At 33.9% G+C, this 23927-nt stretch overlaps 1 protein-coding gene across 4 annotated transcripts in view; it reads left to right on the top strand.

Moving 5' to 3' along the window:
* ASZ1 (ankyrin repeat, SAM and basic leucine zipper domain containing 1) overlaps window positions 1–16472 on the top strand; it is a 72456-nt gene extending 55984 nt beyond the window's left edge. The window contains exons 8-13 of one of the 4 annotated variants that reach the window (XM_043873229.1): window positions 579–654; window positions 1666–1722; window positions 2888–2997; window positions 9134–9239; window positions 10058–10171; window positions 13778–16472. In XM_043873229.1, coding sequence (XP_043729164.1) covers window positions 579–654; window positions 1666–1722; window positions 2888–2997; window positions 9134–9239; window positions 10058–10171; window positions 13778–13930 — 616 coding nt within the window. In that variant the 3' untranslated portion in view covers window positions 13931–16472. Of the gene's footprint in view, window positions 1–578; window positions 655–1665; window positions 1723–2887; window positions 2998–5767; window positions 5933–9133; window positions 9240–10057; window positions 10172–13777 lie in introns of those variants that run through there. The other 3 variants (XM_043873228.1, XM_043873230.1, XM_043873231.1) reach the window with 3 other exon arrangements.
* The last annotated feature ends 7455 nt before the right edge of the window (window positions 16473–23927 follow it).

Genomic DNA, 23927 nt, shown 5'->3' on the forward strand with positions numbered 1-23927 from the left:
GCAGCCTGCTAGGCTCCTCAGTCCATGGAATTCTCCAGACAGAAATACTGGAGTGGGTAGCCATTCCCTTCTCCAGGGGATCTTCCTGTCCCAGGGTTTGAACCCGGGTTTCCTGCAGTGCAAGCAGATTCTTTACCATCTGAGCTACCAGGGCCCCACAAAAACAATGTACATGTATTAATTTAAAATGCTTTATTTCTAAAAAATGGTAACCATCATCTGAGCCTTCAGCAAGTTGTAATAGCAATATCAAAGATCACCATAACAAACATAATAATAGTGAGAAAGTTTGAAATATTTCATGTATTACAAAAGTGTGACACAGATACACAAAATGAGCAAATGTCTTTGAAGAAATGGCACCAATAGACTTGATTGACAGAAGGTTGCCATAAACCTTCAATTTATAAAAAATAAATGTTTGCAAGTAAAGCAGTAAAGCACAATAAAACAAGGTGTACCTGTATATTCTACATAGACTCAATCATTATTACTCTCTTTTGTGCATTAAAATATATGTTTATTATTTGTACACTTATAGTCTGTTCTGAAATTGACATTGCTATCAATATGTATAGTTCATATACAGCATTTGGAGATCTGGAATTATTTTTACATGGTCTTGGACTTGAACATATGACAGATTTATTGAAGGTAAGATTTTGTATGAACTACAATGAACTGTGTATGCGTGTTTATTTATTGATTAACATAACATTAAATTAACATTAATTCATAAGCATGCTTATGAAAGAGTGACAGATGCACTTCTCTCCATAACTTATAGTACATCCCATTTTAAACTTGGAAGCATTTTGAAAATTTATTATAAAAAGTTACAGAAATTAGTATCAGGCTCTTACCCACTGCCTGTAGCTTTGCAGAACTCTGTGTACTTCTACACCCTTAGTGTGTTTTTGAAATTGCCGATCTTCCTGTATAGAATATTAGGAGCAGCAAGATTTTAAACCAAATAAACCTGGTATGGGATTCTTGCTCTAATGATTATTAACTAAAATGTGTTACTTAAATCTCTTTTTTTTCCATAAGAATGGTAATGCCTAGTGTAGGAGTGTCATAAATATTAAATTAGATCATATGACAAGCACTGTTGTAGGTATTTTAAGCATGTATTATGGAGTTTGTGTCGATAACAGTTCTCAGCCATTTAGCTGATGCTGCCGCAGTAAAGCACTGTTTTAGATAGGCTTTCCCTACGAATATGCACATTCAATTAGGTTGTTTGTTGTTTAGAATTGGTTTTCATTGTACAATCTTGAAACTTCCTATTTGAGAATTATTTAATAAAATAAGTGTTATTGATTGTTAAATCTTATACAATTATAAATTTTGACTACTCATAAAACACAATTTCTATCAAATTTTATAGAGCTATTTTTTATGTAAGCAGGTAAACATTGTAACAGTTTTTTTTACTCTGGAAAACTAGCTATACGTATGCTTTTTAGGTCATTATACATATTATCACACTTCCTACTATCTCCCCAGTAATAGAGCTGCACACCCGCATATGCTGTCTCCTCTAGAAAGTTGAAAGGTGTTTGGAGGGCAGCATAGAACTGACTAACTCATGTGTATACTTGCCTACTTCCCCTGCCACTATTTCATTTATACTGAAGGTGGCATTTTTTTCCTTTTCTACAGGAAAGGGAAATAACTTTAAGACACCTTTTGACCATGAGGAAAGATGAGCTTGCAAAGGTTAGTATCAATTTCAAAAACCCCAGACATTATCTTTCATAGTTTTCATCTTTTGGATCTTTTCATTTTCTATTTTAAAAATCTTACAGCTGTAGACTGTGAGTTTTCTTTTGCTAGGTTCCTCATTAGATATGGATAACCATATCTAAAATTTTCTATCATAGTATTAAGTTGCCTCAATATTTGAAGACATAAAGTTGGTATTTTTTTCCTTCATATTAGTTATGACATCTCAACTAAAACTGGTGCTGTGTTTCTAAATATGAAATAGATTTATAAAACCATAGAAAACAAATTACTCAGAAATAAGAGGTGGTTTTTTTATACATGTGGGTATAAAAATGTATTGTTCAGATATTGCCTTTTGCTAGCTTCTCAAATGATCAGTTATTTTGCCATCAAGTATTATTAGTAACAATTTGAAAGTAGCTGTGGGAAACATCAAAGACACTTTAATACATAGGCTAATAAAAAGGAATGATCTTCCTGTATGAACACATTGGAAACTTGAAATCTTCAGCATCACTGAAAATCAAACCATACTACATAGCTAAATCCAGGATAGAAAATTTAGTTAGTACTAAAGGTAGAACACAGGCAAAAGGAAGACTTAATTCTTACTTAATCACTGATAATATTTTGTAGGAAAAATTATTTTATTATGATTTTCTGGAAAGATTATATTATATATTAAAATCTAGTCATTTGTTTTTAGAATCCATCACATTGTTATGTAATGTAAAAAATTGACTGTAGTCACTATGTATCTAAATATTTTACTGATGTAACTTTGTCAGTCCAATTACAAGCAAATTTGTGTATCTTTCAGTATGATTTTTTTTCAATATGCATTTTTTTCAAGATGAGAATTAATCAGGTAGATCTTGTTCAGTAATTTCAAATTTTATACAAGTATGACTACATTGGGGCTTCCCTTGTGGCTCAGCTGGTTAAAGAATCCGCCTGCAATGCTGGAGACCTGGGTTTGATCCCTGGGTTGGGAAGATCTCCTGGAGAAGGGAAAGGCTACCCACTCCAGTATTCTGGCCTAGAGAATTCCATGGACTGTATAGTCTATGGGGTTGCAGAGTCGGACTCAACTGAGCAACTTTCACTTCACTTCTTCATGACTACCTTACTGCACCTTGAAATCATTTCTGCTTAGAATGGAATTACCAGTAGAGATCAGCAGAAAATTATGGCTGCCCTTAAAGAACTGGAAGTAGAAGAGATAAAATTTGGAGAATTACCTGAAGTGGCAAAGTTGGAAATCAGGTAAAGTTAACTTATTGGTTTACATTAATACTGTTTAGAACCACCTTTTCTTTTTAGTTGAATTTTGATAATGTCTGAGTTATTTTACTTGATACCATCATTTTTCCAGAGATATGGGTAGTTCATTTTGCTGTATACTGTGTTCTGAGATACTTTACAAGGCAGTACTTTACAAGGCAGGTTTTACCAATACCAAGAAGCAAAACAGTGCATTTTCTTAATTCACATAGAAACATTTTTGTCTTATTTTTTCATTGCATTTTGTTAAACAAGTTACTTAAAAGATCTCACATTTTTCATAGTGTAGCTATTACTCCCTTTAAATCATTTAAGTGTCAAGTTGAAAATTTAAAGGTACTATTTTTGCTTATGGCAGTAAAAAAGTGTTTCTCATGTAGTTCAGCTCTATTTTCAGCGTTAATGATTCATGAAATTAGGTTATCAATATATAAAGTTCATTTTTAATATTATAAACTTGTGAAGCACTGATTATTAGTAATATTAGTAATTAAAATTGCCTTGAAAATAATAGTGTTTGATTTTTTAAACATATTGCACAATATTAAATTATTTTTTAAAACTTTCTATTTGAATTAATTATAGATTCACAAGAAATTGCAGAGAAGTATAGGAATGTTCTCTGCACCCTTCTTCACCCTTCTTACCTGGTCCTAATATCTTGCCTAACTACAGTACACTAACAAAACCAGAAAACTGACATTGACATAATTTACACAGCTTATTTGTATTTCACTAGTTATACTTGTGCTCATGTGTGTGTGTGTAGCTCTGCAATTTTATCATGTGTGTAGCTTCACATAACCACTGCCGCAATCAATATACTTAACATACCATCACCACAAGGCTACCTCATACTACCTCTTCATAACTCCCACCACCTCTCCCCATCCCTAAAACTCCTAGCAATCAATAATTTTTATCTATCTTTCTAAAGATGTTATATCACAAATGTTATATAAATGTAAATGCAGTCATATAGTATTTTTCCATTTTTCTTAAAATTTTTATTTTATTTGGAGGCTAATTACTTTACAGTATTGTGGTGGTTTTTGCCACACACTCACATGAATTAGCCATGGGTGTACATGTGTTCCCCATCCTGACCCTCCCTCCCACTTCCCTTCCCATCCCATCTCTCAGGGCATTCCCAGTGCACCAGCCCTGAGCACCCTGCCTCATGCATCAAACCTGGAGTATTTTTCCATTTTTGTTTGTCTTTTTTTCTATCAGCCTAATGTCCCTGAGGTTCATCCAGATTCTATGCTATAAAATATAACACATAAAAGTGCATCAAATGCATAAAATGCATAAAAATGCATAAAAGTAGCATCACTGGTGTAGCCTGCCTAAAACTAACATTGTAACTATGAGAAACATTAATTAAACACAGGAATAGTAAGTTTCCATACCATTTTAGAATTCAGAGAAGTCTTCTAGGGAATAATTTAGATGATCCAGATTTCTTTAAAAATGTTATTGCAAAATTGTTTCCCTTTTTCTAACTATACCTCCTTATAACAAGATGATCTATATTCAAAATAATGTCTCATCACTGTTTCAAAATAACCACAACTCTTAACTGTGTAAGTACATTGTAAAGGATTTCAGTTGCGATGATGACTTAAATCAGAAAACCGTGCATCTTTCTGTTCACTGTCTTTACTTTTTTAATGTATTGCTTCTATAAAGGAATGTTTTAAGTTCTACATGACTGAATTGCAAATTAAATTTTTAATATAACTTGTTTATAGGATGTCAGAGTTGCCTCTATGAATTTTCACTGTGAGGCTTAATAGATTTAAAGAATGTATAGAATCCTGAATGGTTCACTTATTACAGCTGCTAAATTTTTTAAAAAATAAAACTAGCAGACATATATTTCAGGAATTTGACCTTGTTATTAAATCACAGACTTTGTTTACATGCTGTTATGGAAAAGGTTTTACTTTCCATTTGTTCAAAGTCATTCTTTAAAGAAGAAATTAGTCATCAAGTCATAAGAAAACTAACAGCAGGAAAAGTTGAACTGATTGATTATAATCTTCTGGTAATGTGACTTCAACAATTTAGCTACTGATTTGTTTTAAAATACTTTTCTTCTATGTGTTCAATTTTATAAAATAGTCTGTTATAAGAGTACCCATGCACAGTACATTTACTTTCTTCTACAGTTAGCCTTAGTATGTTTTCAGAATTAGAGAATGCAATTTAAAAATAGTGATCATCATTTCATTACTACTTTGAGATATTTTTTTGAACAGAAATAACTAAGTTTCACCCATGTCTTGACATTTTCAGCCGTTCTGCCGAAACATTTTCTCCAAGCCTGATATCTACTTGAATGTATCAAAGGCATCTCAAAATTATGCCTACTTAGAAACTGATTTCTCCTTCCAAAAAAAAAAAAACTGTATAGATGCAAATTTTCACATAAAAATATTGTTCACATCTATGATTTATAACTATTCTAAACTTGGAAACTACAAATATTTAACTTTAAGTGGATGGTTGGATTACATTACATCAATATAATTATTTTATTCTGTCACTTAAATTATTTTGAGACTTAATGTCATGGAAAAACACTCATAGTAATAGAAAAGGCAAGTATAAAATGGAGTGTGAGTTATAATGCCAGTTGTATGTATGCGTATGAGAAATACTTAGTTCCCTTATAATATTCTGGAAGAAAATAATACCAGTCATTATATCTGTGTGACTAAAGTATTGGTTATCTTAATTTTTCCAGACAGTCTACAGTGAACACAGGGCTCTTCCATTTGGAATACCTATATTTTGGGAGAAAATGGATACAAGTTTTATGTATGGCTGATTCCCTTCACTGTTCATCTGAAACTATCACAACACTGTTTGTTAATCGACTATACCCAAATACAAAATAAAATGTATAAAATATAAATTTTGTCCTCATCCTTAACTTCAAAATTTTTAAATGTGGCCTATTGTTTCAGTCAACTTATACTTTTTGTGTTGCAGTAACAAACAACTTCTAAATCTAAATTGACTTATAGTAACAAAATTTATTTCTTGATCAGAAATATGATATGATCCATCTATATCATGGATTAGCTGCAGTGAATCTCTTCCTTATTATTCTGCGAATAGTCTGGAGAAACAGCCCCACCTCAGACATGCCGCTCTTGTGGCAAAGGGAAAAGAGAGGTGGCAGAACCAGTCAGTGGCTCTTAGAGCATCTGTTCAAAAATGACACAATCACTTCCAGTCATATTTTATTTGCCAAAGCAAGTCATTGGCCAAGCCTCATGTCTTTGGGACATGAAATGTAATCCTCTGGCAGAGAGAGGCCTGGTAGTATCTGGCTCAGTAGAAAGAGACATGACAATTTGATCAAATAATATAGTCTACCATACCTATGCCATATCTGCTTCTCTGGAACTCTTTAAATAAGTACAGAATTATCAGGCATTCCATGGAAAGGTATGTAGGTTCTACAGCTCTAGGGTGAGGGCTGGGCATCCATTCACACAGTGATGATAAAAGGCATACTCTTGAGCTGTGTTTTTATAACTTGCCTATCCATATTCAGTAGCCTGAAAAGTATACATCACAAGAAAGGTATATATTTGTCTTTCATTCATTAAGACTATGTAATTTTGTTTATAATAGCATTTGCTTATTTGAACTGTGGTCCTATTGTATTAGAATTTGTGTGAGTTTTTATCATAACAGATACCACTAAGTAACACTCCAGAAAGGTCATCTTGCAAATTTGTCAACTCTTGATATTAATCATCTTCCTAATTTTTGTCATTTCACTGGAACATAACATCTTATTTTATTATAATTCCATGTTTATTATCCATTTAAATTTTCATTTTTTCTTTTTCTTTGAGTTACCTATTATCCTTTCTGTTAGCTTGTGTTAGTTTCTTTGTAGGTTTCACAATAAGTTGGCTTCTGTCTTTGAAACTAATCATCAGTGTCTCTTCATTGTCAGAATTAGTGGATTAATTCTGATTATTTAACATGCTTGACTTTTTCCCTCCATCTTGAATCTATTCCATTCTTTACCTTTCATAAAAGATATTGCTCCTGATTTTCTTTTTCTTAGGCTACTTTTACTTTGATAGCTTTCTTTCTTATACCCCAATCAATTTGCCCCTCTTCACAATATGTATCTTTTTTCTTGGTGGCCTTCTCCATGATCATTGTTTTGATTTCTATTGGTTAGCAAATTATAGGCACTTCTAATACTGCTGTTGTTTGTGCCTATATTCACTGTTGAAGGTAATACTGAAATTCTTTTAGAGGTTAGTGAAAATAAAGATGTAATTTTTCCCCATATAAGTTCACCAGATCCCTGAATTCTTTGCAGCCTCATGAGTCAGTCTGTGGACCCCAGGATAAGTACCTACAAGACTGACATTTTCTACTACTTACTGATCAGTGCACCTACATGACTCATATCGTTGCCATCATCAACATTATTATGTTTGTTTGAATGCCATCTATGTACTAGATTAAATACTATGTGCTTTTCATATAGTATCTCCTAAGTCCTCCTTCCCTGGTGCTCAGCTACTAAAGAATCCACCTGCAATGCAGGAGACCCTGGTTCAATTCCTGGATTGGGAAGATCCCCTGGAGAAGGAATAGACTACCCATTCCAGTGTTCTGGCCTGGAGCATTCCATGGACTGTATAGTCCGTGGGGTTGCAAAGAGTCAGACACAACTGAGCGACTTTCACTTTTCAGTCCTCCTGACAGTCCTGTTATCTCAGTTCTAGAGATAAGGCAACATTCGGCTGAAGATTAGGTTTGCCTAAGATCATAAAGCTGTGGAAACTGAATTCAAACTTAGGGTTTCCTGATGCTAGAGTCTATATTCTTAATTATTATGCTATATTGTTTTCTCTTTACCCACTTATTTCTTTACCACCCACCCCCAAATTCACTTCCCTGCTCGGTAGTGCCATTTTCCACTGAAACCAACGAAGTTAGAATCACCCTAGAGCTTTCCTTTCCTATTAATGCAGTCCATCACCAAGTTTTTCAGCTTAATCTCCTGAACATTTCTTAAACTATCTCCTAATTATTCTCTATACTTCCACTTTTGTTTTCCTTTTAATCCACACCATACCCCAAATAAACTCTCATACAAAAGTCTGATTTTCTACTTCCCTGTTTAAAGTCCCTTAGTAACTATACATTATCCAGAAGATAATATTCCATTCCTTAGCATGTCACAAAAGTTCCTTAAATAAATGATCCCATATAACCTCTTTTCTTACAACTTTCACGATTGTGCTTTAGTTATACTTTGGAGACCTCCTAACCCCGTACCTCCACACCTGCTATTCTCTCCATCCAGAATCTCTTCTCTTCCTGTGTACTTGACAAGCTTATTTTTAAGCTCCAGACTCAGTTCAAGTATGAACTCTCTGAAACGTTACTAAATCCCTATTCCCAGTTATGTTGTTGTTGGAACCCTGTGGACTTTAGCCCTCTGGTCTCCTGTGTACACAGGATTTCTCAGGCAAGAGTATTGGAGTGGGCTACCATTTCCTTCTCCAGGGGATCTGATCTTCCTGACCCAAGGATCAAACCCACATATCCTACATCTCCTGCATCGGCAGGCGGATTCTTTACCATTGAACCACCAGGGAAGATGCCTCACTCCAACTTATGCTAGGTTCATTATCTCTTGAGTTTTAGATATCTCAACTATAAACTACTGTTAATAACATATACCTTACAGGAGCCGTTGGAAGGAATTTTTAAAATAATAAATGTAAAATCAAATGCAGTGACTTCACATAATAGACACTCAAATACTGGGACTTCTGTGTTCCTTCTTATATATGTTCCTATGTTCCTCCTATATCCCTGTGAATAATTAGGTTATAATAGTACGTCTGCCTCTCATCCTGAACTTTGAGATCTTCAAGATTGGATACTTGGTTTCCTTTGTATGCTTAATATCTACTTCATCTGCTAATACAAATTTATTATTCTACAGGTATTTTTTAAAGAATATAATAAATCGTATGACTCAACAGTAAATAACTAGTTAAGTAAAATGGAGTAAATTGTTCATATCAGTGATTCCTGTTTGTTTATTTCCTCTCTTTAGTGGTGATGAGTTCCTCAACTTTCTTCTGAAATTAAACAAACAGTGTGGCCATTTAATAACAGCTGTACAGAACATTATTACCGAGTTGCCTGTAAATTCTCACAAGGTATTCTACAAAAATTATTAAGTGAAGAAAAGTATAAATGCAAATAACATTACAGATAAGTTAATGATAATTCAGTAAATAATAATGATCCAGTAAAACTGTATATTCTACAAAATCACATAAGACCTAAATAAGTCAATTTATTTAATATTACTTCTTTTTATATGAAATAATTGAAAAACTAATGTTCCAGCCCTCAAGAAAAAAAATGAGTCAGACCAAAAATTAAACTGATTTGTATACTGAACTCATCATTTGTTCTTAAAGGGAATTTAATTGTTTAAAATATAAAGTGACAGGAGACCCAAGTGAAAGTTGAAACAAAACAGTGTGTTGAGTGTTATTAAAAATCATATCAATATAAGGATTTTTTAATGAAAGAAATTTTAAATAGAGAAAGTGTAAGTGACCCGTTAAAGCAAACTTGTTGTTTTTTTCATGTGATTTAATTTTAGCTATTTGTATGTAATCAAAAATAATTAATGCATTTGTTTTCCAATGATTTTTGTATAATACTGATATGGAAATCATGTCATTCTTCAAACCTCCATGACTTTATTTATTCACCATAAATATTATCACTAATATTAGTTTCCATAGTTACATATACATGTATTTAATAAATGCATTCAGGAAACTGATTCAATTATTTGTATAAAATTACTCAGTTCTTTTGGTGTCAGGATTTACCCTGATTAAAAAAATGCTTTTCAGTTATATAATTTAATGTTTCATAGTATTGTATAACTTTTGTGGATATAAAGTTGTGAAAAGTTGTTTCCTATTGTTTAAAATGTAACTTTTGAAAATATTAACAGATAGTACTAGAATGGGCTTCTCCCCGGAATTTTACTTCAGTTTGTGAAGAACTTGTTAGTAATGTTGAAGATTTGAGTGAAGAGGTCTGCAAACTAAAAGACTTAATTCAGAAGGTATCTATTTAAAATTTAAAAGGGGGAAAATTATTTACAGCACAGTATGTTAGACAATGAGGGCTTCCATGATGGCTCAGATGGTAAAGAATGCCTACAGTGCAGGAGACCTGGGTTTGATCCCTGGGTTGGGAAGATCCCTTGGAGGAGAGCATGGCAACCCACTCCAGTAAGTATTCGCTCCTGGAGAATCCCCATGGACAGAGGAGCCTGGCGGGCTACTGTCCATGGGGTTGCAAAGAGTCAGACACCACTGAGCAACTAAGCACATGTTAGACAATGAAGCAGTTCTGACAAGAGCAACTTAAGTTCTCACTAGACAGATGGGAAAAGGACCCTTTCCAAAGAAAGAAATTTACATAGGAAAGACACTTTGTTGGTCACTAATGAAATGCATACTGAAAGAATAATGATATATCATTTTCATCCTATAAATTAGCAGGGAATGTATTACCCTACTCATTACTGGTTATAGTTCACCAAACTAATATTTTCATGTAAGACTGATGTTAAAACAGCTTTCAATAACAATTTAGCAGGATGTGGCAAGGACTATAAAAATGTTTTTATCTTTCAATAATACTAGTCTAATGATTGCAAAATTGTTTGTACTGGAAGTATAGTATACTATAAAAATGATTTAATAAACTATGGTATGTATGGCCATTTGTCATAATGGTATGCAGCCAGTTGAAAAATATAATGAAAAGCAAATATCAACTTGTTAAAGACAAAATGTTGTATTTCTAATTTTTATTTATGTGTAAATATAAAAAAGTTACCAAAAATTAAATGTTCATTAGCTCTGTTAATGAGGTAGGGTTGTAGATGAAATATTCCTTCTATTTTCTAGACTTTTTATAATATTGGGTTGGCAGAAAGACTCATTCCATATGATGTTTTTCCATATGATGTAACTGAAAACCCACACGGATTTTTTTGCCAACCCAGTATCTTTTAAATTTAACTTTTTAAAAGAGTATGGGCTTTTTTTGGTTCTTGTTTCTGTACTCATGTAGAAGTATATATCTTGGTTTAAGGACAGGTGATTTTCCCCATGTTTAAGAAAATTGAGTATAACAAAATCCAAGCTGGTAAAATAGATAACTGTTGAAGGTAGATAATAAAGGAAAACACTTTCACTTTACTAAAGAACTCACTTTGAGTTCTCTAAGTCTAATAAATATATTTGGTATCTAAAAAGTTTTTGTGAAATATTTGATGTGAACATAAGATTATGCATTAAATTTTAATAGTTTCATCCCATAATCATTTAATATTTTCATTAATATTTTATCAAAAAGGTTATTTTCCTCAAAATAACTTTATATATATTCCAGATAATTTGTCATTCTAGCTATTAACATATGTTCAGTCAAAAGGAGTCTAGTTAAAAACTGAGCAGAAAATTGAAGCACATTCTGCAAAATTATAGGAGAATAAAGACATGTAAAATAGGGCAAATGAAAAATATAGTTCAAAGTTTTTGTAGACAATAACTCCTGCCCAGAGAAAGTCATCTTAGAAGTTGTGTTATCTCTGACATTATTCATTCAACAAACTTGAGTGCCTGTTGTATGTCGGGCAACTGTGCTACACATTACTTTTCTAATCATGCTCTCTACTTCAACTTTTGTGTTTCTTTAATCCACTCCACTCCCCAAATAAACTTTCTCATGCAAAAATATGATTTTATACTTTCTGAACTTGATGACAACATGAAAATTATAGCACCATTCATCTTCACTATATCCATCATCCAGAAAAATTGAAGAGAAATGGTATTGATTTTACTTATTAGCATGGTGTTTTTCATGGGGTCCAAGGGAAGTTTGGAAGGATTTATGTAAAACTTTCTGCAAAGCATCAACTTTTCATGTTTAGTGTAAGATATTCCCTAAGACATCTTTGTCTCAGGATTGGTAATTATTTGATTTCTCCAAGAGGAACTAAAAACATTTGGAGGGAGAGTAAATAGAGGAGTAAGATGAAATTAGAGAGAGAGATCCAATTTTTCCTGAAGGGATGAAAAAGTTACTGCTTTCAAGTGTAACTCTGATTCTAAAACACAAACAATTGAGTCAGGTACAATAATGTTTATTTTAATAATGTATACCTATAGAGAGCTTTTTCAGCTTTCTTTAGCTAAATGGAAGGTCTTTTTTCTTTGGTCTTTTCTACATTGAATCTATACATTTCTATATAAGGACTAGCCTTGAAAACATATTTATTGGTTCATAATAACAATAGATGTAATTATTTGGGCAGGAAAGTCTTAATTCTGCAGCAAGCTAGTGCATTGTTGTTTTTTTTTAATTAGTCTTAAACAAGCAATAATCACCAAAGAAAGATTTTATTTAAAAAACTGTGAGGACTTCCAGGTTTGGGAGTATGCTATCATGCCTGTCAAACTTACAATATTTTAAGAGTTTACCAATAATAACAAAGGATTTTTTTTAAAAAAAGAAACATATGAGCTATCATAGATAAGTATATGGAGGTAACAGAGAGAGGGTGGGAGAGGTCAAGGCCAGACTCACACCACATCATTCTCTTTCAAACCAACACACGGACAGGCTCTTGTCAGAAAGGGTCATTCTAAGTAATTGGTTAATAAAAGGAATGACTGTCTCAGGATTCAGTAAATGGAGCATCAGTGTCAAAAAGGAATCTGTTGCTGAATGAAGCCATTTGGAAGCTAGACCAAGAATACAGTATTAATGAGATTGGCACTGAAGTCCATCTTCTACTATAAATTTAAAATTAATTTTGCAGGGTTCTTTAATTAAATATTTACACTGTAGATTTGAGAAGTAGTTATTTTTTCTAAGGTTCAAAGTATTTATGTCACCACTCCGGCACAGGATGTTTCCAGTAAATATCACTCTATAAATGTGCCTGATTCTTTTTATCTTTTAAGGATCTTCTGGTTTCTGCTTGTTCTCCCTCTTCTGCCTCTCCCCCAACAACTAAACTATCTTCTCCTCACTGCCCTCCCCCCCACCACACACACACTCAAGATGAGGGACTTCTTTAGCAAGAAAGTTCTAATATGGGGATTTAGAAACTGACTGAGTCGTGTAATTTCATTGCTGGAAAGTGCTAAAAGAACCACTGAAATTTTCGTTAACACTTGTTCCTGCAACTGTATTTAAATAAAGAGTTATACTTCTAGCATTAGCATCGAACCTTCTAGTTTTTGTTGAACTTCATGTATTGTAGGTATTCTATAAGAATGGTTTGCTTTTTTTGTAAGAAATCAGTTGATATTTAATACAGAAGGAAAAAAAATGATTGTCATTCCTTAAAGGTAGAAACTTTGACATTAAAGGAACTTTATCTCCTGACATAAAAATGTGATTTTAAAATGTAGTCATCTGTAGAAGCATTTATTTTTAATATAAAACTAATAATCTACTATAATCGGATCCTGGCTGAAGGAAAGACTATCTTTTAAGACTTTAAATCTTCCGCGGGAATCTTGCATTTAGGTTACATCTAAATCAAGTGAATTAACATGGATATTTTGATACTTTTTAAATCAAAGATATTTTTATTTTCAGTGTACTGTACATTAACTCTTCTTTTTTCCATACTAAACATTAGTTACAAAATGAACGAGAAAATGATCCAACTCATATACCGTTAATGGAAGAAGTATCTACATGGAATAGTAGAATTTTGAAGAGGACAGCTATTACAGTATGCGGATTTGGGTTTCTTCTTTTCATCTGCAAGCTAACTTTTCAGAGAAAATAACCCTAATATTTGTTTTTATAACTTATGTGTTCTTTATTTAAATTACCTAAAAATGTTGCTTTTAACTATTTGTCACACTGTAACTACATTCTTTGCTGGAACTCTGTAGGAAGAATTATGATAGTGTAGAGCAGGATGGTCTTCTGTTTGTCAGTTTGAATTGAAAATATAACTTGTTAAATTTTTATGTTCATTTTGATCAAGCAGTAAATTATAAGTGATTTTTAAGTTTAATCCTATCCTATGACTGTAAATCACATTCAAAATAAAAGTTTTATCTAATATTCTTTGACATTTAAAAAAGTATGTTCGTTTGTTACAGTGAATCTACAGAATGTGTAAAGTGTTCATAAACAGTAGCTTTCTCTTAGTCTGTGTCTTCCCTTTCCGTTATTATGTAGTAAGGACTTTCTTATTTAGTTTTTTTAGTTATATATCATTATGTAGAAATTATTAATTTGAGAATATTTTAGAGAATGCAGAGTATAGATAAAAGGTGAAAATTTTTAATCATTTATTAAAAACAGGAAAAATATTTTAAATGTAAATTTTAAAAAGCAGAAAATTTAGAGAGTAGTGTGGAAAGCCCAAAGCACATTAGAATTTTTTATGTAGTGTACTTTTGGGAACATATGACATGTACTGCGTGTAACATTCTTGGGGATGGTATGAAAGTGAATGGCATTTGGCATATAATTTCTCATACCAATCTAAAGAAGTAATGCATGATTTCTTTATGAGTTTTTTTTTTCAAAATCAAAAATAATATTCAGATTATAAAAGTGAAAAGGCAGGCCTAATTTAGCAGAAGTATAGTAGTTAAATCTAGCTTTATTTAGTACCACTTAGATGCAGTTTATACACAGTTATTGAAAGGTAAACATCAAACAAAGAAGAAGAAAATTGTGGAAAAGAACAGCATGAGGAATATTATTAGTAGCACTAGTAGCTCTTGGTTATACCAAAGCAGCAAGGTTTGAGTCATTTTTTTTTTCTGAGAATTACTCAACCATACATTTTTGGAAGGAATTGGTGTCCGACATTTTAACCTAAGTGCCACAGCAAGACATTTTTTTTCTGATATCCCTCATTTAAATTTAAGGCTTCAAGTCTTAGAACTAAAGTAGAGAATGGTTAATAGGTACTTCTTTTAACACAGATCATGTTTCACTACCAGCCCAGTGCTCAGGCAAACAGAGGTGTTTAATAAATGTTACTTTTACTTTCCTTTAAAAAAAAAAAAAAAGAAACCTGTAGGAAAGTGACAGACATACTACCTGTTTATTTACAGTATCTCTTACATCAGTTCATCTTTAAAGACCATCAGTTGGCTAGATGCATTGCTAAATTTTTTCCCTAACCAAACCAAACTATGCATCTCTTAAATAGTAAGACAAACTATGAAAATGCAGATTGATAAAATATTTGCTTTCCATAAGGATATATAGCACAATTCCTTAAAATATTGATGTTTTAGTAGTAGCGGTGGTAATAATAATCTGTCCCAGTATATGTCAAATATAATTAGCCATTCAGGGAAAAGAAGTACTGTAAAGTCCATTGTATCTGCATTTTCTGAGTATTTTCATTCCCTTGACAAATATAATTTTCAAATTACAGACTGAGAATAAGTAGGGCAGCATTTGTTGTGATTAGTTAAATTGTTTCTTCCTGGGTAAAATAAACTTTTTCTCCTGGTTTAAAGTTAGTTATTTTATCTTGTGTTTAAGTCCCTTTTTACTCTGATTATTTGACTTAATTACAGTGCTTCACTATGAGGGAGGCACGGTATAACTTCTGGAATATTCATTCTTTTATAAGATAGCTCAGTAAAAATCATTTATCTTCCTTTTATAGAACAAACTCAGTGGAGAACCTTCCTAAAACCACAGACAGAAGTGGTGTAAACCTAATTTTAATTCTACGTACTTGAAAAAATTAAAACTTTATTTTTTATTAATTGGTAGTTAGTTAGGATCAGAAAATGTTCCTGTACCTTTGGAATCAACTTTGAAGCTCAAATAACTCATTATAAGCACTGGTTAGAATGCAGGTATCTTTCAAAAAAAAAAGGATGCTTGCTTGCCACTCTCCTCCAGCACCATGCTTAGGGCCCTCCAGCAGTTCTATTCCACGTCCCTGGTCTATTCACTCACCTTTTTATTTCTCAATCAGACTTCTAAGACCTCTTTCTCTTGATCTCATTCTTAAATAATGGCCTTGCTTCTTAATGTCCTGGGAAACAGAATCAGTTAAAGAGGAACTTCCACACTGGGTTTCCTTTAGTTATGTCAGCAAATTCTTTTTGTAAAGGACCAGATACTAAATATTTTAGCTTTTGCAGCCCATATGGTCTGTGTCACAGCTTTTTAACATCGCCACTGTAGTGCATTGCAGACAGTACATAAATTAATAGATGTGGCTGTGCTACAATAAAACTTTACAAATACAGGTGATTTCCTGGAATCAGCCCACCAAGCTATTGATTGCCAACCTCAGTCTAATGTCATACAGTTACAAATATGAATTAAAAATAAAAATAATATCAAGCCTGACAATCTGCCTTTTGATTGAATCATTTACTCACATTCAGTGTTACTGGTTTTTTATTAGAATATTAGAAATATCTGTTATTTTAATTTTTTATATATCATTAAAAAATTAATGATTTTTCACATTTTTGAGTTATTTTTTCAGTTTCTCTAGGGCTTACCATATACATTTTAACCTACAAGAATCTACTTCTGATTTACACTAACTTAATTTCAGTGAGATACGGAAACATCCTTGTAGAGCTCTATTTCATTGTCTTCCATTTTTATACTGTTATTGTTATGCATATTACATCTATATATATCATAAACCCAACAATATAGTGTTTAATTATTGTTTTATGTAATTCTGTGTCTACTAAAGAAACAGAAAAGAAGACCATCAAGTTTATAGAATGTGTCATTAACTTTCTTATTTCTGGTTCTCTTCATTTGTTCCTGTGGGTTCAAGTTACCATCTGGTATTACTTCCTTACTCCACTACAGCTCTGCGCACCCACCTCCTTTGTGCTATTATTGTCAAATATAGTACATTTCTATAAGTTACAAACCCAATGGTACAGTTATGTACATATTTCTTCAAACAACTGCTTTTTAAATCATAAAAGAAAGGAGAAGGAGGATATTGTCTTTTATAATTGTATAATTACCTTTACTACTGCATTTTGTTTTTTCTTAAAGATTTAGATTCCTGTTTGAGTTTACTTGCTTTCACTCTGAAGAACTTTATTTAGTATTTCTTATAAGGTGGATTGCTAGCAGTTCTCTTTTAAGTTTTGCCTTTATTTTTAAAAGAAAGTTTTTCTAGATACAAGATTCTAGGCTGCCAGGGATTTTTTTTCTTTTAGAACTTTGAATATGCTGTCTCACTGCTTTCTAGTTTTCATCGTTTTTTAAAATGATAAGTCAGCTTTTGAACTTTGGGGGCTTCCTTGTATAAGTTTTCAAGATTTCCTCTTTGTCTTTTAGCATTCTTACTATGATATGTATGTGTTTGAGTTTCTTTATTTATACTACTTGGGGGGAGTTCATTGAGCTTTGATGTGTAATGTTTTTCATCAAATTTGGGAAATGTTCAGCCGTGATTTCTTTGAATGTTTTTTCTATTTCTTTTTCTTTCTTCTCAGTCTCTGGTATTCCCATTGCACCTATATTGGTGGATCCAAAAGTATCCAACATTTTTTTCTGTTTCTCTTCATTCTTTTTTCTGTCTTCTTCAGGTTGCATAATGTTCATCCATTTATCTTCACTGATTCTTTTTATAGTTCAAGTCGACTGTTTAGTTACTATAATTTTTATTGCAATTATTGTGCTTTTTAAATTTCATAATTTGTTTGGTTCCTTTTTTTATGATTTCTGCCTCTTTATTGACATTCTCTATGATGAAACATTTTCTTCATACCTTCCTTTAGTTCTTTAAACATATTTATAGTGGCATCTTTGAAAGTATTTATTAAAAATAACATCTGGCCCCTCTCGGTTTCTGTTGCCTCCTCTTTTTTCCTATGTATGGGTCACACTTGCCCATTTCTTTGCATGTCTCATAATTTTTTGTTAAAGACTGGCTATTTTGGAAAGGGATTCCTCTCTCCCTCCCCACAAGGAGCTGCTGTTGTTGCTCTTTGCTTTTTTGTTTAGTGACTTGGCTGGTCTGTTTTACTGAACCTGCTTCCCCCAAAGTGTGGAGCCCCTGATGTCACTTTTCAGAGAGTGCAGTCTTAGGCATGTACACACTCACCCTGCTATGGCAGTGGTTTTAGCAGGGCTCTTTTTGACTGTCTCTTTTTCTAATCTCTCTTAACAGGCTGGCTGCCTCATTTGGTATCACACCCAGCGCTTGCTTTGCTGTGCTGTGTGGAGTCGCTCAGCCGTATTGCACTCTGCAACCCTCTGTATAACCCACTCGGTTATAACCCTGCAGGCTCCTCTGTCCACGATGATTCTCCAGGCAAGAATACTGGAGTGGGTTGTCATGCCCTCTGCCAGGACACCCAGCCCTTAGGTTCCACCAACTACTGGTCGATTGCTTGATTGTTTTTGACATGCCCTGGAGCATGCATTGCTCAGCAGTCTGATAGAATTACATTTGGATGGGATAGTTTTTGAGGCCAGCTTTTGAGGCATATTCTGACCAGGGCACAGTCCTCAGCTATCTCTCCCTGGTTCTCCAGTGAACTAGTTGGCCTACAGTTTAGCTTGTTGCTCCTAATTAAGAGGAAATGTTTTCTTCAAGAGTGCCATTGGGCTTGATTTTCTCCACATTCTCTTTCAAATGAAGTCAGTTCCTTTGGGGAGAAGAATGAAACTCTCCTTTCATATGGACTGTTTCTTTCCCTGGACAAAATCTCTGAGCCACTCCTCTGAGTGCTGGGTGGGGCAGTAGCCTCTGGTCTTTTGGGTTTGTTTCTTAGATTCTGTTCTTCCAGTCCTATGAGTGAGCTGGCATAAGGAAGATGGGGCCTTAGTGTCTGGCCTTGCCATTCTTGGGGTAAAGCCCTCATCCCATGAGCTCAATGAAAGGAGAGAGCCCTCCACCTCTCAGTCACACTCATCAGAATTTAGCTGCTTAAGCTTAGAGTCAGAAGGCCTTAGAAAAGCTGGAGGACTGCCCTTGAGATGAGATGAGATGTGGTAACCCTTATTTGGGAGCTGAGGGGAGACGGAACCCCATCTTGTTAGCCACATCTACTCAGGGTGGACCTTTTGCCAAGCTAACCTGACTGGGTTGCCAGGAGGCAGGTAGTAAGGGAGAAAATAGATCAGTGTTCATACAGAGTTGTAGTAGGTTTCTTTGAATAAATATTTTTCCATTTGTTCTGAGCCCTTAGGACTCTTTGCAAGGATTTTTAGTAAAGTTGTGTGTTTATAGCTTTCTCTAGCTTTGCTTCTTTGGAGAGTATGTCCATGCTGCTCTTTACACTTCTGCCCTGGCAGTGAAACTCCTACACCGGTATTTCTAGGGTATCTGCTACGTCCTTTAACATAGTACTTGGCCCAGAATAGTATGAAAGAATTTTTTTAAGCCAGAAACAGCTAAATACTTTCATGTAAGCTTTACCTCCCTCCAGGTTAGTATCACAGGATGCTTAAAATTCTAAGAGCACCTAAAAAGTACTTCTGTTGGAAGCAAAAGAAAGAGATCACTTTGGTTTGACTAGGAAACATTATGAGTAGATAAATGATGGGTAAAGCAAGGCTACACTCTCAATTTTGAAATCTTTCCTGTGGAAGGTATTTAAGCTAATACCTAAATTAATTATATGCATTAAATATAGGAAACAGGATATATAAAAGTCTAATGAAGCCAGCTACAATTTCAAGCACCAGAATTGAAATTGAGTTTGTTTTTTAATGTGACTTTTTACACTGACAACCTTTTTTATTTATCCTAACATTATTCAAAAGTTAATCTTTAAGAACACAGATAACCACGATGACTTCTGATTTGCACTCCAAGTCACTCTGTCACTGCTTAATAAATAATCATTTGTAGCTCTGTGGGGGTGGAAATAGGGTGGGGATTTTCTTTCTGGCACATCCATTAGTGAGTAATACATTTATTTCAAGTGCCAATAAAAATGTTATACTGGACTTATGTGACACATTTGTTAGTTATTAAAGAAAGTAATTCTAAACTATTTGAGCAATGCTCTATTATATTTCTCTACCTATAAATTCATATTATCCTATCAATAGTCTAAACAAAGTGAACAAATTTTTAATACTGCATAACAATTTTGGGGAGAGAGTAAATGCCATTTTTGAAAGTGTCACCATCTCTGGACTTATCTCTAGAAGGCAGTATTATTCCCCTTTTCTCTTTGCAACTAATCTTTCATAATTGTTTCCATGAATTTTCTTCCTTCCTGGAATCTTTCTAACACTTTATCCATCTTTCTTTTCTTTCCTTTTGAAGTCTGCCTACTGTTACACGCCGTCTCTTTCCTCTCAAGCCTTCACTTTTCTGTTGACAAGGAGGTAAAGCAGAAGGTAGCCTAGGTTCCTAGCCCTGTTGCATTACCTTGTACATTCTCAGCCTTGGTTTCCTCATCTGTAAAATAGGTTCTAAAGACCAAATGAATAAGAATAATGCCTCCTTGTTAATAGGGCCAGTTTGGAGTTCTGAAATTAGAATAAAATCATAGGGACTTTATGTAAGAGAATCAATGCTTCCTAGACACACTGAACCCCTCATAAGTGGTTTTGCTTTTGATTTCACATCCAGAGATCTGATAAGAGAATTGATCTTAACATTTGGTTGTTGCCAATATTTTATAATAAATTTGGGGGAAATTACTAGTAATTACATTTCAATTCATTAAACAATTATTGAGTGCTTAGTATGTATAAGACATTAATATACCCATATATTACATGTTTTATATGAGATAGAAAACTCAAATACTTTTGCTATTAAGAGAGACAATGAGGATACTGTCTTAAGGACATAAACTTAAAAAAATAAAAAGCCACTTTGTAAACTCTTTCATGGAAAGGGTATGGTTGAGCATTTTGTTTTTAATTTCCACAGTTGAGAATGCAGTGACAGATTCACTTATCTTATGGGAGAAGGGCTCACTCAACCTCAATCAGTGCTTTCCTACAAACAAACAAACAAAAAAACAGCAACAAAGGGAAAATTGGTTAAGTGCCAGTGTGTGAAATCTTCTAGAAGAGATTTAGACCATGTTTAAAGCAAGCGGGACTTCCCTAGCATTAAGTGGCTAAACTCCATGCTGCCAATGCAAGGGGCCCAGGTTCAGTCCCTGGTCAGGAACTAGATCCCACATGCCGCAATTCAGAATTCACGTGCCACAGCTAAAGATCCCGTGTGCCTCAGCTGAGACCCAGCACAGCCAAATAAATAAGTAAATATTAAAATAACAGTACTGATAAAGTAAGCTTCTACTTATCATGGATTCAAGATTCATTGTGCTAAACCAATTTTTGGAGTTGCATATATACAATTTCCTGTGCCGTCAGTATGAAGTATTAAAATCAGACACCTAGAATATTCAGTAGTAGTACTATTAACTATCCAGTTACTGGTAATATAACAATTAACTATAGTTAGTGGTAGAACTACAATTGTCATGTTAGTGGCAATATTACATTAACACTGGGGTTAGCTGTGGCGAATGAAAATTGGACTTAAAATGTAGAAATGAAAGAGTTAGTAGAAAGTTCAGTCAGTTTTAGATAAAATAGGAATAGCATCATAGAATGAAAGAAAAATTATGTATTTTGTTGTTAATAAGGTTTAGTTTCCTGAAGTATATGCTGTGATATAACTCCCAGATTGCTCTTTAGGAATAAAGAACTTATTCCCACAGCTGCTGGGAATGCAGCTAGCAGAAAGGTCTCTTTAGAAGTTTTCTCCGCTAATGAAAGACGCCTTCCCAAAAGCATGTCCTACTCTCAGCAAAGACTAATCAACATAGGGCTTTAAAAGCCCCAATTTCAAGGACCCTCAGCCCCAATCAAGATGAACTAAAAAGTACCATCCCACTTTCAGAGCTCCTGGTGGGGCTGGCTGAGGCCTTCATCAACACAACATCACAGGGACTTGCCTGGTGGTCCAGTGGCTAAGACTCTGCGCTCCTAATTCAGGTGGGCCTGGGTTCAGTTCCTGGTCAGGGAACTAGATCCCACATGCAACAACCAAGACACAGCACACCTAAATAAATAATTTATTTTTAAAGATTATCATAATCCGTCTTCTCCCTCTACCCAGTCCTGCTTCCTCCCCTTCTCTTGCACAGGTTTTCCTCTCCAGAGCTTTCCCTAATAAATGTCCTGTATGCTAATCTTCATTCACTTCAGTGTTTGCTTTCCAGGGAATCCAGTTCTGTCAACTGACCAGCAGAGCTTTGCATAAATCATGAAATGTATGATCATTGTTAATAACTTCTTCTCCAGAACATAGTTTCCTAATCTGAAAAATAAAGCTCATTCTAAACTAGAGTTGTTGTTGAAATGTTAAATGGAGTAACATACAAGTGACTGTAGAGTTTATAGTTAATGCAGACTTGTGGCTAAACAGTGAGTTCCAGTTTCAGCTCTGCCTCTTACTACCCGTACAACTTTTAGAACACTACCAAATATCTCCAACTCTCTGATCCTCATCCATAACATAAGAATAACAGTAATAATCAAATTAAAAATAACTGATTTAATTGGGTGTTTACTATATGCCAGTCATTTGGCTAATTTTAAAAAACCTATATTTTAACATACATATTTAACTAAACCTATAAGGTTGTTATAAGGACTAATGAATTAAGGCACTATAAAGAGTTTTCTACAATGCATGGTATATAGCATACACCAAATAAATGGTAGCCAGTATAATTTCTGTTAAAATTTATCACAAAGCATTCACTACAAGTGATTTATACCAAAAATCAGATCTTTATAATTGCCAGGACCAGATTTTTGTGACATAGAATTAAAAATAGTGACATAGAATTAAAAATACTTAAATTGTCTAAGCTAACACAGATACATTCACAATCCACAAGACAATATTTAATAAACCAAGCAGATAAATTATTTAAGATTCCATTTCCCCTCTTCCCTTTTAACAGGTGGTACTATGCTCAAAAGCAGAAACCATTTGTCTATAAAGCCAAGTTTATTAAGCCCTCTTTTGATGATGGTGAGAGCTAGAATTTGCATTCTTATCATCCCATAGATGAAAACTGAGGTGTGTAATTCAGTCCTGGTCAGACTGTCAGCTTGAGAATAACACCCTAATACACTTTCACCTCAAGCCAGAAAGAGGACCTGTTCTCCCAGAAATGATTTACACATCATGAGGACCACCAGTTTGTCCACCTGAGGAGGACACATTTTTTCAGCTATTTATTAACTTCACTTGATTTTTAAAATGTTTACCTACTTCATGTCTACTTGAAAATGAGTACAAAAGACATGGTAAAATCTGGGCCAACTGAAATGATAATGTGAAATGATCTCATTTTAAGCACAGATCTGAGGCTGCTCCCACACACCTGAAAGCCATAGATGGAGCCCCACACTAAGAACAGCGCAGGAACCGTCCTAGTATAGATCCTGGAGCAGCTGCTCCAGCTCTGAATTGCTGACCTCTACATTATGAGAAAAGTTAACCCAGCTTTTGGGGTTTTCTATTAACGGTGTCAAAGGCATCCCAACTGATACAGGGTTATACCTATGGTACCTCATCCCCCAATTTGCTTTTTCCATAAACACTATTTTCAGATACATCCATATTAAAAAGTGAAGATTAATGAATTCCTTTTAACTGCTCAACAATATTCCATTATATAATATTCCATCCCACACTTTACCTACTTGTTCCCCCACTGATAAAATTTTGAGTTATTTTGGACTTACTCTTCTCAACAGTATCATATCATATATACTGTACATGTGTCCTTGTGTAAATATGACAAAGTTTCTTT

Source organism: Cervus elaphus, chromosome 18, assembly GCF_910594005.1.
Source record: "Cervus elaphus chromosome 18, mCerEla1.1, whole genome shotgun sequence".
Classification (NCBI taxonomy): Eukaryota; Metazoa; Chordata; class Mammalia; order Artiodactyla; family Cervidae; genus Cervus; species Cervus elaphus.